This window comes from Sminthopsis crassicaudata, chromosome 3, assembly GCF_048593235.1.
Source record: "Sminthopsis crassicaudata isolate SCR6 chromosome 3, ASM4859323v1, whole genome shotgun sequence".
Lineage (NCBI taxonomy): Eukaryota > Metazoa > Chordata > Mammalia > Dasyuromorphia > Dasyuridae > Sminthopsis > Sminthopsis crassicaudata.
The window spans coordinates 81,906,877-81,920,800 of record NC_133619.1 but is presented as its reverse complement, the minus strand read 5'-3'; the positions used below and the strand labels follow the sequence as shown (position 1 = coordinate 81,920,800).

General features: G+C 35.1%; 1 protein-coding gene across 1 annotated transcript in view; it reads left to right on the top strand.

Moving 5' to 3' along the window:
- KIAA2012 (KIAA2012 ortholog) overlaps positions 1-13,924 on the top strand; it is a 148,241-nt gene that overhangs the window by 32,284 nt on the left and 102,033 nt on the right. The window contains exons 6-9 of the mRNA XM_074299022.1: positions 1,305-1,494; positions 2,523-2,653; positions 5,844-6,018; positions 8,541-8,663. Of these exons, the coding sequence (XP_074155123.1) occupies positions 1,305-1,494; positions 2,523-2,653; positions 5,844-6,018; positions 8,541-8,663 (619 nt within the window). The remainder of the gene's footprint in view (positions 1-1,304; positions 1,495-2,522; positions 2,654-5,843; positions 6,019-8,540; positions 8,664-13,924) is intronic.

Here is a 13,924-nt window from a genome sequence, read left to right as displayed (position 1 = left end):
ATCATGAGTCAGAAGACCTAAGTGAATCTCACCAATGATGCTCCTTCATTCGTGTGACCTTGGATAGACAAGCCATTCAGGCTCTCTGAGTCTCAATTTCCTCATATATAAAAAGTGGAAATAGAGGCTGGCTATATGTCATGTGTGCTCCTTATAGCAATAATCCTATGATTTTTTTCTGGGTGAAAATCAATCTACAGGCATCTACTATGTGTTATCCACTGTGCTAAGTGCTCAGAAAACAAGAATCAAACAATCTCTGCTAGTGGGGTACTAAATGGGGGAGACAACCATATAAAATACATACAGTATAAATATAAAGAAGTCAGTATACACAAATAAATACAATATGGTTGGAAGGAAAGATAACAGTTGAAAGGCTCGGGAAAGAGTACAATAACAACAAAAATGACACTCATATTGCATCTTAAAAGTGAATGTGAGGAAATGCCTTTATGCCTTCCAGGCATAAAGGATGGTTAATGTAAAAAGCTGGAGACAGGAGATGGAGTGTCAGGTATGAAGAGAAGACCAGTTTCATAGGATCACAAAGTAGGAGAGAGAGAAAGTAATGTCCAGTCTTGCTGGAAAGATAGTTTGAAACCTGACTGTGCAGGGTTTTAAAAGTTAAAGAAAGAAGTTTATATTTTATCCTAGAAGCAAATGGAAACCACTAGAATTGATGGAATTGAGGAATATGTTATATGCTTGAGGAAAAATCAACTTTGACAGGAATTTGTAGGCTGGGCTGAAGAAGGGAGAAATTTGAGATAGGAGAGTGTAAATAGGAATCTCCCACTATTAAAAAGGTGATGAGGGTCTGTCTGAAAAACTATCTCTTAGGGTATGGATGTTTATATGTTCATAAGATCATGGATTGCAATCTGCAAGGGACCAGTTTTAGAGAGCTGTCAGAGATTTTGAGAGGTTAAATGACCTCTCCCTGGTCATGAATAAAGCTAAAAGTAGGATATGCTGATAGAAATGGCTGAAGTAATTGTTACCAGGATAATTTAGCTTTAAATCATAAACAACAGGAACCATATCTGTTTAAATCTTTTGGTCTGTCATAGTTATTAATTGATGCTGAACAAATGCTTTTGATTGTGGTAAATAGCACCAGAAGAGAAAATTTGACTGAAAGGATCTCCTTCACAACCCTGTGCTCTGCCTCAAACATAATCAAGGGGTACATGTGATCCTTAATTCCACAAATCAAGTAACAAAAGTCTGGTGCCAAAAGGAAACTTTTCAAGATCTTCGTGAAAATATGTTTATAATTATGATTGTCTGCTATTTCCCAGGGCACGTGGATGGAGGAGCAGCAAGGAACACAAGCTTTAAAAACGAACCAGAGACAACATGGAAAGTCCCACTCGCCTTTGGGGTCTGACTCTGTGCTTAATGACACTGAAACTTCTCAGGTTCTGAGTGAAAAATCGCATAGCACATTCTATGGAGGCAACTTCCCGGACAGGAAGACGCACCTCAGTGGTAAGAAGCACGTGGCCCCTGTCTCTAGTTCAATGTGAATCTGCTCTGAAAATTCCAAAAAATATAGAACACAATACTTTGTTTTGACCCCTATTACCTTGGAAAGAAGGTAAAGCTAGAATTCCTGGACAGAGGAAGACTGAGGGGGCGAGCAGGCGAATTCTAGCTAGTTAAGAGGCAAGCATGGTCCAATGGAGATACGGTATTGGACATCTGGAAAGACTAGATAAAAATCTCAATTTGGACATCGGTCTAGCTGTGTGCATTTGGACAAGTCACTTTAAAGCTCTTAGCCTCAGTTTTCTCATCTGCCAAATGGGGACAATGTTATCTATAGTCTCTACTTGACTGGTAGTTACTACTGAAATCAATCTCGATTGTTAAGTGTTTTATAAACTTCAAAGCAATACATAAATGACCATTTTTATTATCAATTATAAATATTAATACTTATCAAATTAAATAATAAATTCATTGACTTATTTATTATTTAATAATAATTATGTTTTATTTACTATTATGAAAATTTTAATTATAATTATAGTTTATTTTTATTTTTTAGTAATAAGAAACCATTTTTAGGTGAGCATCCCATTCCTAACCTTCCATTCCAACATTTCTCTCAGCCAACAAGAAGTTGTAGGTTCAAGAATGATGCACTGAGCCTTCCTGATGTCTGCAACATCACCCTCTGTCTTTCTTTTAGAGAACAGGAAATTAACATGTCTACTTTTCATTCTACCATCTGTTCCAAACAGGTTTTCATCTGTGACTTACCCTTGTCCCCTCTTGGTTGAAAATAATCTCTCTTTCCTTTGTACCTCCCTATTTGGCCTTCCATATTTCCTTTTTTTTATTATAGGTAGATATTTGTATACCTGTCTTCTCTCCCTTGCTACTGCTTGCTCCATGGGGCCAAGGAACACATCTTGATTTTGTTATACCCCAGAGCAAGGTGTACCTGCTTTGTACATAGCAAGTATTTAATGTTTTTCGAGTGAGTTAATCTTCTTTTATTCATTCACAAGGGAATGTGAAGACCTCCAAAAGCAGACATCAAATGTTTCTAGAATCTCCAAATGAAAAATGTTTTTTACCACCTGTTCAATCCAACGTGAACTCAGAGCCAAGTACACCTAAAAAAGTAAAGAAAAAAAAGGTTTGTTTAAATAAAATTAATTTTGGGCTCAGTGAGTATTTTTTCCATAAGATCATAGATTTAGAGCTTGAAGAGAATTTGGAAACCATCTAGTCCAAAGATGTCATTTTATGAATGATGAAGCTGAAGTTCAGAGATGGTATTTGACTTATGCAAGGTCACAGAGCTAGTAAATCCAGGTTTTCTTGATTCTAGAGGAGCATTCTATCCATTGTAATAGTGTGGTACAGTCCAAATAATACCTACTTTGGAATCAGAGAGCTTGCATTCATATCCCGCCTTTGTTACCTGCAACCTTCCTTTGGGTAAGCCCCTTTACCTATCTCTGCCTCAGTTTCCTTATCTGGAAAATAGAGCCTTGGACTCTTAAGTTTCTTATAAATCTGGGATCATCTAACCCTAAGGTACTTACCTCAATAGAGAGAGAATTAGTCTCTTTTAATATTTAATTCAGAATAGTTAAGTGATGCAGCGGATAAAGAGCCAGGTATGGAACCAGGAACACGTTTCCATACTTCAAATTTGGCCTTAGACATTTAGTAGCTGTGTGATCCTGGGCAAGTCACTTAATCCTGTTTGCCTCAGTTTCTTCATCTATCAAATGGGTTGGAGAAGGAAATGGAAAATCACTCCAGTATCTTTGCCCCCCAAAAAAATCCAAATGGGTCATGAAAGAACCAAATATGACTAAAAAAACAACCAAAAATATTTAATTCACCATTTAGTGGAAATGGATTCTTGGAAGTTTCAAAAATTCTTGATAATTTCCCCAAATCCATCACCCAGTAGCCATCCTTTTGTAATGAGCCTACTCAATTGGTAGACAATTATTCTAGTAAGAGCCCAGAATAACCCACTTTTGTACCACAATGACACATCAGTGCAGGACTTCCATGGAAGAAATAAATAACTTGACAATTAGTAAAACTAAAGAAAATTAAACTAACTTTCCACTCTATCCCTAAAATAATCAATATTTATATAAGATTTTCACCTCAAGCCTTTGAGGTAGGTGCTATTATTTTCCTTGTTTTATAGATGAAGACATTTAAAGTATATGATACACCTGTCATTTTAGTAACAGCAATAAAATATCTTTTCAAAGGGACTAGAAAGACTGGTTAGGGAAGGTTAGAGGTCAAGAGGGAAGGGATAGGGTTATTTTGGGGGCTAAGGAGGGAATGGGGAGATATGTTATCCACATAGGAACTTGAGCTTATAGAAATTGACCTTAGTCAAATCTGAGGTCTCCAGTAAATGCTGGGAAACTTAAAAATGGAGTAGTTTTTAGCTCAACTTGGGATCATTTTCCAAAACCTGAGGACATATGTTTCTTGTCCAATGAAGAGGACTGGGAAAGAAAAGCAGATAATCTACGGGCCAAATATTGGTTCACCCGCTGCTGCCCAGCTTTCTCTTTCTGAATGATGGATCAGCTTAAGGTCTGACCCTATCCTAAGATTTTGTTTCAATTTTGGTTGATTTGGAGGGGATAGGGTGGGAATTTGTTTCAGTCTGAAGTGGCCCGAACAGCTATATCCAAACTGAAAAAGGAAACACTACAAACTGAATATGTTCCCTCAATGCTGACCCCAGCCCTTCTACCCCCAGCCTCGCGCCAATCCAGAGCAGCTTGTACAATTGGACTTCACAGTAGATTTGGACATGTATCCACGGACAAATCTCTCTGACCTTCAGTTTATTCATTTGAAAAATGGGGATAAATATGTCAATGTAGTCTAGTGAAATAGGAAGAATGAAGCATTGACTTTGGAGTCTGAGAATATGACTCTAAAATTTGGTTCTGTGACCCGAAGCAAATCACTTCCAGCTCTCCAGGGATCAGTGTTTTCTTCTGCAAAATGAGGCAATTAGACTAGATGATCTCTAAGGGTCTTTTCAGCTCTTGATCCTCTGAATCAAACCACAGAAAGAAGTCATTAAGCAAGAGGAAGAGAAATAGCCCCCTTCTTTCTACTGCCAAGATTTATGGAACGAAAGTTCTCTTATTCAATATTAAAACTACAAATTTTGCAGTCTTATGAAAAAGTTAAGACTGGGATGGACTGTCATACAAAGCCACCCACAGTTCAAGAGAATGGTTTTGATTTCTACTTGGAGTTCTAAATGTATACTTTGTCAAAGGAATTACCCCTGATCTGTACTCCATGAGTGCAACTGGTGGCCAGTGAACACCTGTGTAGTCAGTATCTCCAAAAGTATAAAGAACTTATATACCTGTGCTGAGCTAATAAGTTTCTTAATGTTTCACGGTGATAAATACTACCTTACACATATTAGGTTGAATTACCTTCCTTGTTCAAATTTATCTTCACTAGAAACTAGCACACGTTTGTGGGTTGTATTTCTTCCACCACCACCCCCCAACCTGCTTTTCCCTTTTTTTGAGAATGAGAAAAAAATATTTAATTTTTTTCCTGTGAAACTGAGCTCCCTGAAACCTTGCATTAAAACATTTCTGAGAGCAGAGACCATATGTCAAAAATAGCAAACCAAAAAGGAGAAATTTTTCAGTAACTTCTGAATAATTGAAAACAGAAGTTTTTATTACTATCTCTATTCCACATATTTTTTTAAACAGAAGAAATCTGGGCCAAGTTTGTGACTGATTCTGACACTCAGAATTTGTTTTTTTTTTCAGCTATGTTCATATTAGAGAAACAGAAAAACCTGGACACCCTGGCAACAGGGATGTTGGTCTAAACTCTGAAAGAATGGGGAAGAGATAGTTGCCTAAAAAATAGACTCGGAAGTCTGGGTTCTACTTAAAATTCTTCAGCTAAGCAACCTGATTTGCCTGGTTGTTGAATCCCACTTTGTCTCAGTTTCTTCATCTACAAGTGAAAGAAAAAAATCCATTTCCTTTCAAAAGTGTCCTAAGATTATGAAATTATTCTATCTGCCTGAGCTGAATTAAACAGGACATCTTCATTACTCCAGTTATACAGTTAGGCAAACTGTGAAGAGACATGACTAAAGTCAGAATGTAGAGTGCCTGATTCCCAGATTTGGCTTTAGTTTTTTCACCATCTACCAAAGTTGCATTAGATTAAAGATCAGCATTATCATGAATGATATAAAAAAAAGTTATATTATTATCTATGTATCAGGCATCAGTGTTTGGATACCTACTATGTTGGGTTTTGTTTTGTTCATAATTTTCATGTAGATGTCAAAGAGTTTGAAATTGCCTTCTATCACAGAAGAACTCCCCAGAATCCATGATCCCCTGAAGAATTCATTTAATGACTATAGCATCCCAGAGGAGTTGCTTATCCTTCCAGTGGAGGTTCATTTATGTGCTGAGCACCAGCTCAAAGAGAGAGAGAGAGGACAAAAAGAAGGTATGTGTACTAGTGATAGGACAGACTAAAGAAGATAGAAATGATACACTTCTCAGTAACATAGTGATCCAAGACAGTTCCAAAAAGACTTGTAATGGAAAATCCCATTCACATTCAGAGAAAAAAAACTTTGGCATCTGAATGCAGATCAAAGCCTACTATTTTGGTTTTTTCTTTCTCCTTGATTTCCCCTTTTATTCCGATTTTTCTTTCACAACAAGATTAACATGGAAATATGTTTAACATGATTGTACATGTGTAGCCTATATCAAATTGCTTTCTGTCTTGGAGGGGAGGAGGGAAGAAGAGAGAAAAATTTGGAACTCAAAATCTCACAAAAACTATTTTACATGTAATTTTAAAAAATAAAATATGATAAAGTAGAAAAAAAGAAACAACCTGCTTTTAAAAGGATGACCCAGCTAAAAGGAACTTTTTACCTTTATAGGGGTTTAATATTGGGTCACATATATCAGTGCAAATTTTCAGCCCTATGCCCCAAGGAAAGATTCCTTCTGGTCCTTCCTAACCATTCTATTCTAGCTTTTGCTTTTGATAATTTATTTATTTCCTGTATTTCCTTTATCTTGAAATCAGCACAGTTCCTTTCATGTAATTTTTGTTGCTGTTCAGTGATTTCAGTTGTGTTCCCTGATTCTTTGTGACTCCATTTGGGGTTTTCTTGTCAAAGATACTGGAGTAATTTGCCATTTCCTTCTCTAGCTCATTTCACTGATGAGGAAACTGAAGCAAACAGGGTTAAGTGAATTGCTTAGAAAGTGTCTTGAGATTAGATTTGAACTCATCTTCTTGACCCAGACCCAGTGCATTATCCATTGCACCACTTAACTGGCAATGGTATAGCATTGGTATAGGCTAAAGAAGGAATGGCTTGGAAGGGGAAGGAGCAGTGAGAAAGCTAATATTAAATAGCTTTAATTTTTATAAATTTAAATTAATTAACAGGCAAAAGATAATGAGGGCCTAAAATTAGGATGGTGGCGATGGGAATAGTAATGGAAGGACAGAAGAAAATTTGGAGAGAGAATTGATGGAATTTAGTTGTAGGTACAGAGGGAGTGCAAAGAGTCAAAGATGACAACTTCATAGAAGTAACTAGGAAAATGAATCCATTAACAGAAAAAGGAAAGTCAAGAAGTGAAGGTTTTTATGACAGCAATGTCTGGAATATTAGAGCTGTCCAGTCAATATCTAGAAATGTAAGTCATCCAGTGCTCTGGGAAGAGATTGTGATTAGACATAAAGATTTAAATGTCTCACAGACATATTCAAAGAAATGATATTTAAAGCTATGGCAGTGAGTGAACTCACTAAGGAAAGAGAGAAAAAAGGAGAAGACAGGACTAAAGCTCTTTTTTGTAGTAGCAAAGAAATGAAAATTAGGGAGGTGTTCATCAATTGGAGAATATGAACATAATGGAATATACGAAGAAAAGACAAATAAAATGGTTTCAGAGAAACCTGAAAAGATTTATATGAATTGATACAGAGTAATGGGAGCAGAACAAGAGAATAAATTTATACAAGAACAACAACATTGTAAAAATGAACAATTTTGGAAAGACTTAAAAACTCTGATCCATGCAATGATCAACCAAGAGCTCAGAAACCAATAATATATAATACTATCCAACTCCTGAACAATATGCAAAATGAAATGTGCATTTTGATAGATGGCCAATATGAGGTTTTTGTTTTGCTTTAATATGCATATTTGATACAAGGTTCTAATTTTCTTTTCAGGGAAGAAGGAAGAAAAGAAAGGAAAGGAGATAAAGAGGGAGAGAGAGGAAAGAAAAAGGAAAAAGAACGAGGAGAAAGAGTAAGGGAAGAAGACAGAGATAGAAACAGAGTTAGAAACCCATAAACACAGAGACAGAGAGAAAGAGAGAGAATGAGCTTACAATCTTAGGGATGTCCACAACAAGGTATCTCTAAAATTAAGAAAAATTCTCAGTGGGAGGAAATGAATTTCCAATTATGGAGAACCATGAAGGAAAATCAGGATTATTTGCAGATGAGAAGCAATAAAGATTTTCTCTTTTCCATGCTCTTTCTAATGACTACCCTGACAGGTAAGTCAAGAAACTAGCCAGACTATCCCATTTCATGGGCTCTAAACTAATATCTTAAATGATGTAGTCAACCTAGTGTAGTAGAAATTCCCCTGGACCGAGAGGTGAATGGTATTACTTCTTATCCTTGCTCTGCTACTAAGTGACTTTGAGATAGCTACTAAGTGACTTTGAGATAGTCACTTCCGTGGTATACTCTGTATCTTGATGTACTCCTCTCTAAAGTGAAGGGATTGGACCAGAGAACTTCAAATAGACTATGATATGCATGTTAAATCTGGCCCTTCACTACAAAAGATCAAGAAAATCAATGAGAGACACATCCCCTGAGAGGAAAATAGAACCTTAATCTTAGGATCAGGAACGGCTAGTAATGGCTACTCCATAAGGTTCCTTTTTTCATTTTACTCTGTTTTCACTTTATAGAATCTTGGAACACTGAATACAGACCCCAGACTGATGTAGAAGGGAAATCTTTTCCAAGACAGTCTCTGAAGCAAGCCTGCTACACTCAGCCACCATTGACTGTGCAACTTCCAAGGGACGCAGGTGGGAACTTACCATTGATTTCAGACTTCTTCTCCCTCCTTTCATTATACTTTAGATAATTTGTTCTGGAAGGAAGAAAGATGGGAAAAATTCTCTCTCATCTAAAGGAGTATCTAAAGGAGAGGTCAGTTTATTTAGATCAAGTTAGCTTGAGCAAATTTTGTTCCTAGACCATTATAGTGGTGTAGATGATTAAACACTGGATTTGATACCTCAGATTGTATTGTGTGACCATGAGCAAGTCATGAAATCTCTGTTTCTTTTATGTAAAAGAAAGAGAATGAATTCAGTGATTTCAAGAGCTTTTTATCTATGATTTCTGCTCATAATTTGTTGTTAGAAATTAAAGGTTATTTATGTCTAAGAATGGATCATAGATCATGATTTGGCCAGAAGTCTTTAAGTAGGAGCAATGGAATTGAAAGAGACAAATTTGAGCTTAAGAAAGGGGAAAAAAACATCCTAAAAATCAGAGCTTCTAAAAATGCAGTGGGTTGCCTTGAGGGGAAGTAGATTTCCTATCCTTAAATGTCTCAAGCAAAGGAAGGAAAGCAGAAAAGCATTTATGGAGTGCCTACTATTAGGCATCTATTATGTGCTTACTATATGCCAAACTCTTTGTAGAGCACTTCACAAATATTATCTCATTTGATACTCATAACAAAAGGAAGATGATAACATTATGATCATAACTATTATGATGATTTTTCCTACTTCAAAGATGAGGAAACTGAGGCTGAAAGTGGTTATACAGCTAAGAAAGTGTTGAAGATAAGATTTGAATTTAGTTAATATTCCCCTAATTCTTAGTCCAGCCTTTTAACTCCTATCCCTCTTACCTGCTTCAAGGGCTGGACAGTCTATGCTTGGGGTTGAGGATAATCTTGTATAGAGGGATGGATTGGACTACAAGGCTTTGTGCTCTGTTCTGATAATCTGTGATTCTGTAATGTAGACATGGAAGGGACTTTTGAGAAAATCCAGTCTAATTCTTTCCTTTTTCCAATGAGGATCCAGAAAAAATAAAAAGGTTAAATGATTTACTCAGTTATATAGCTAATCAGTTGTAGAACTGGGACTAGAACCCAGGTTTTTTAAATTTCCAGTCCAGTATGCCCCTTCCTCCATCTCCCCTCCCATTCTCTTTAATTGCTTGAATCAAACAATAAGTATTTATTAAGCACTTAGTATATGCTAGGTTGAGCAACTAGGTGGCACCAGAGCTAAAATCAAAAAGACCTAAATTCGACATTTACTAGCTGTATAATCCAGGGTAAGTCCCTTAACTTTGTTTGCCTCAGTTTTCTCATCTGTAAAATAACCTGGAGAAGGAAATGGCAAATTACTCCAGCATCTTTGCCAAGAAAACCCCAAATGGGATCACTAAGAGTAGGACATGACCAGAACAATTAAACAATATGCTAGGTGCATTGGATATAAATACAATAGTGGGTCCAAAGACTGACAATAAACTTGTTAAAATAAATGTGGCCAAGAGAGCAACCTAAAAAATTTTAAAGTAGAATTTTAAACACCATGGCACCTAAGTAGGAAGCAGACCTTTTAAATAATCATTCCTAAAATTGGACCATACGATAATGAATCTAACAACATAGCATATGGATGTGCACACAATCAATTAGTAAATATTTATTAAGCACCTATTATGTACCAGGCATTGTGTTCAGCCTGTGGATATGAAAATAGGCAAAAGATATGCCCTCATGGAACTTACAGTCTAATAGTTATTGTTATTTTTTATATAGGTGTGCGTAGAAAAAGAGGCAGAGAGAAAGAGATGGCCAATTTTGGAATCTTTTTTTTTTACTATATATGTTCATGACAGGGTTTTTTTTCCCTTGTCTTCTCAATTAGGAAGGGAGAAGTAGAAAGGAGAGAATGCAGATCAGAAAATAAAATCTAACTTTCTTTAAAAAAAAATGTTTCTTTTCCCTGGCACCTAGAGCAGTGCTCTGCATTATAGCAGTCACCTAATAAATTTCATCTTTAAAAGAATCAGAAGAGGTAAAGAGGTGGGCAGAGGATCATTGTAAATTAAGATATACTGATTTGAGGAAATCCAGAAACCAGAAGGACAAAACATGGTGGGGAGAATCTAGATGGAAATAGAAAAGATATTATCATCAGAGAATATGATAAAACTATTGGATTATATTCAGAAAGAAGAAATATATGAGGAGTTTGGGGAATGGATCGCAAGACTAAGGAAAAAAGTATAATAGGACAGAGATAGGAAACTTCAATTATTCAGATATCTACTGGAATGTCTTTTTGGTCAAAAGTAAAACAGCTATTTCTTGCTTTACCTGAATGATAATTTTATCCTTCAAAAGAAGAAGATGCAAGGAAGTAACTAATATTGTAGAAGGAGTACAGGTATAGGAGTCAGAACTTAGACAAGGTTTTGCAAGGGTTAATGTTGAAAAATTATCCATGCATATGTTTTGAAAATTAAAAAGCTTTAATAAAGAAAAATAATTTGTGGTGAAAGAGAAGACAGATGGTCACATTTGACATACAATTTAGAATTGGGGAGAAATTTCAAGGGATTCAGAAATAAAAAGGATAGGATAGATTCAAGGTCATACTGACTTTGTGCAAGGGAAGTCACTTTAGGAAGAAGGAAAGGCTCTCAACAAAATTAGGAAGATACAAAAAAAAGAAGAAGAAGGAAGAAGAAGAAGAAGAAGAAGAAGAAGAAGAAGAAGAAGAAGAAGAAGAAGAAGAAGAAGAAGAAGAAGAAGAAGAAGAAGAAGAAGAAGAAGAAGAAGAAGAAGAAGAAGAAGAAGAAATCATTCAAATAAAAAGGAAAAGGAGAAATTGTCTAAAGAGATTGACATTGATACTCTGAGAACTCACCAACAAATCTATATTTTTAAAAGAGTGGGATCAAATATGGAAGCAAAAGCAAGTAATTCAGCATTTATAAAAACACAGAACTGTATAATAAAAAGAGTGTCAATAATACTGGCTAAGATTTACAAAACAGTTTAAGATTTGCAATATTCTACATACATGTTATAAAAAGCTCTATAAATTATAGGGATATAAATTATTATCCCCATTTTACATATGAGAAAAGTTGGGTTGATTTGCTCTAGGTCACACAGCTAAATAAATATCTGAAGCAAGATATCAGCTCAGCCCTTTATGATTGCAGCTTTAGTGTTAATACCTTATATCACCTAGCTATTAACCTAGTGATTAAGACTAGGTAAGAAATGAGGTAGAAAATGGCTTTTTTTTTAACCTAGTCATTCACTTCAACTAACTTTACTTCCTTTTTTGATAAGTCACTAGGTTGGTACAATAAAGTAATACTATATGTATATTTAAATATATTTACCTATTTTTGACAGAGTCTCTCATCCAAGATGAAGAGAAATGGGCTATATAACAGTCTATTTAGGAAGATTCAAAATTGTTTGAACAATGCCTTACATAAGTATGGTCTTCATATACACTCTTGTCTTATTCTCATGAACACTAAGAGTCAGATTCCTAGAATTTTTCTGTCTACACTTCCCCTCAGAGTTCTAGAAGTATTCTGGGAGTAACTTTCTAATACTATTTAACCAAATCCCCACTCTGGTGTGGTCAGTGTCATTTGCTAGTGCTTCAATGTCTTTGTCAGTGACTATTCTTCCCCACCTCTTATTAAATGTTTGTATATTCTTATATATCCCAAGTATGAAAAAGAGCAAGTACTTTCTGTACTAGTATATTTCTTTTACTTCTTAAAATGCTCAGAACAAAAAGTAATCCAACTCAAGCCTCTGTTATTTTAGTTAACCCCTTCAATATCTTTTGAGGATCCCAAAGTTTTGAAGGGACACGTTTCTTTTCCCACTATTATAATGTTATAATGTTATCACTTATAATATCATCCCCTCCAAATGTTCAAATAAATTTACCTTTCTTGGTTTCTCTTTATTCTTGTGTTTGAAACCAGTCCTCATTTTTTCATTGGGAATGTTTTAAAATTCTCTATGCTATTAAAAATCAATATTTTGTCCTATACAATTACAATCATCTTTGCAGAGTAAGGTATCTTTGATTGTAAGTCAATATCTTTTGCTTTTTAGAATATTATACTCCATGATTTTCTCTCATATATGGTAAGTATTTCTAGGTCTTGTGTGATCTTAACACTAATTCCCTGGTACTACTGTTTTCTGAAATCTTGTAGTATGTTTTTTTTGTTTGTTTGATGTGGAAGCATGAAATTTTGGCTATTAAAGTCTTTCAATATTTTCTTTTGGGGGTTTCTTTCAAGAAGTGACTGATGGATACTATCTAGCTCTCTGGGAGGTTTTCTTTTACGATTTCTTGAAATTTAGTATATAGACTGTTTTTAGTTAGGGTTTTCAGGGAATCTACTGATTCTTAAATTCTCTCTCCCTAACTTGCTTCATCAATCAGTTTTTTAATTTCAAATTATTTGCATTTTCTTCTTCTGTTTTTTTCAATCTTATTTTATTTTATTTTATTCTTTTGTTGTTTTACACAGTCATTGATTATGGTCTATTCTCATTTTCAGGAAGTCCATTTCTTGGGTATGGTTTTCTACTTTCTCTTCTAAGCTATTTAAGTTTTTCTTCTAGTTTTCTCCTCTATCATTTATTTCATGTTTTTCTCTCTTGTTTCATTTCTTCATGTAGTCATTATAGGAAATCCATTTTTCTTTTGAGTTTCTAATAGCTAATGGTTATTATCTCCACATAGGTTGGATTTTGGAGATATCTCTGGATCTACTATAATTCTGAATAGCATTCTGTATATTGTATTTACTACTAATTTCTTCAGCTTCTAAATGGAGTCTTTGTGCCAACACCAGAATTCTCCTCATGCTGCACTTTTATGATATTCTCTCTCCATGGTTGCTCCAATAAACATGTTAATGGCAGTTACATGACAGAGTACATAGATTGCTGAACTTGCAGACAGAAAAACCTGAGTTCAAATCCTGCCTCTGACACTAAGCAAATGAGTGATTTTGGGCAAGTCATTTAAGCTCTCAGGCAAATTCCCTCACCTGTAAGATGGGAATAATAATAGCACCAAACTCACAGGATTGCTGTGAGAATCAGATCATATATCATATTAGCTTTGCAAGCCTTAAAATATTATATAAATACTATTGTATTGTTATGTGTTTATCAAATCTTGAGTATGACATAAAGGTAATAATTGAAGTATTTACATAAATGTAAATGTAAAATATAAATGTAAAAACTCCT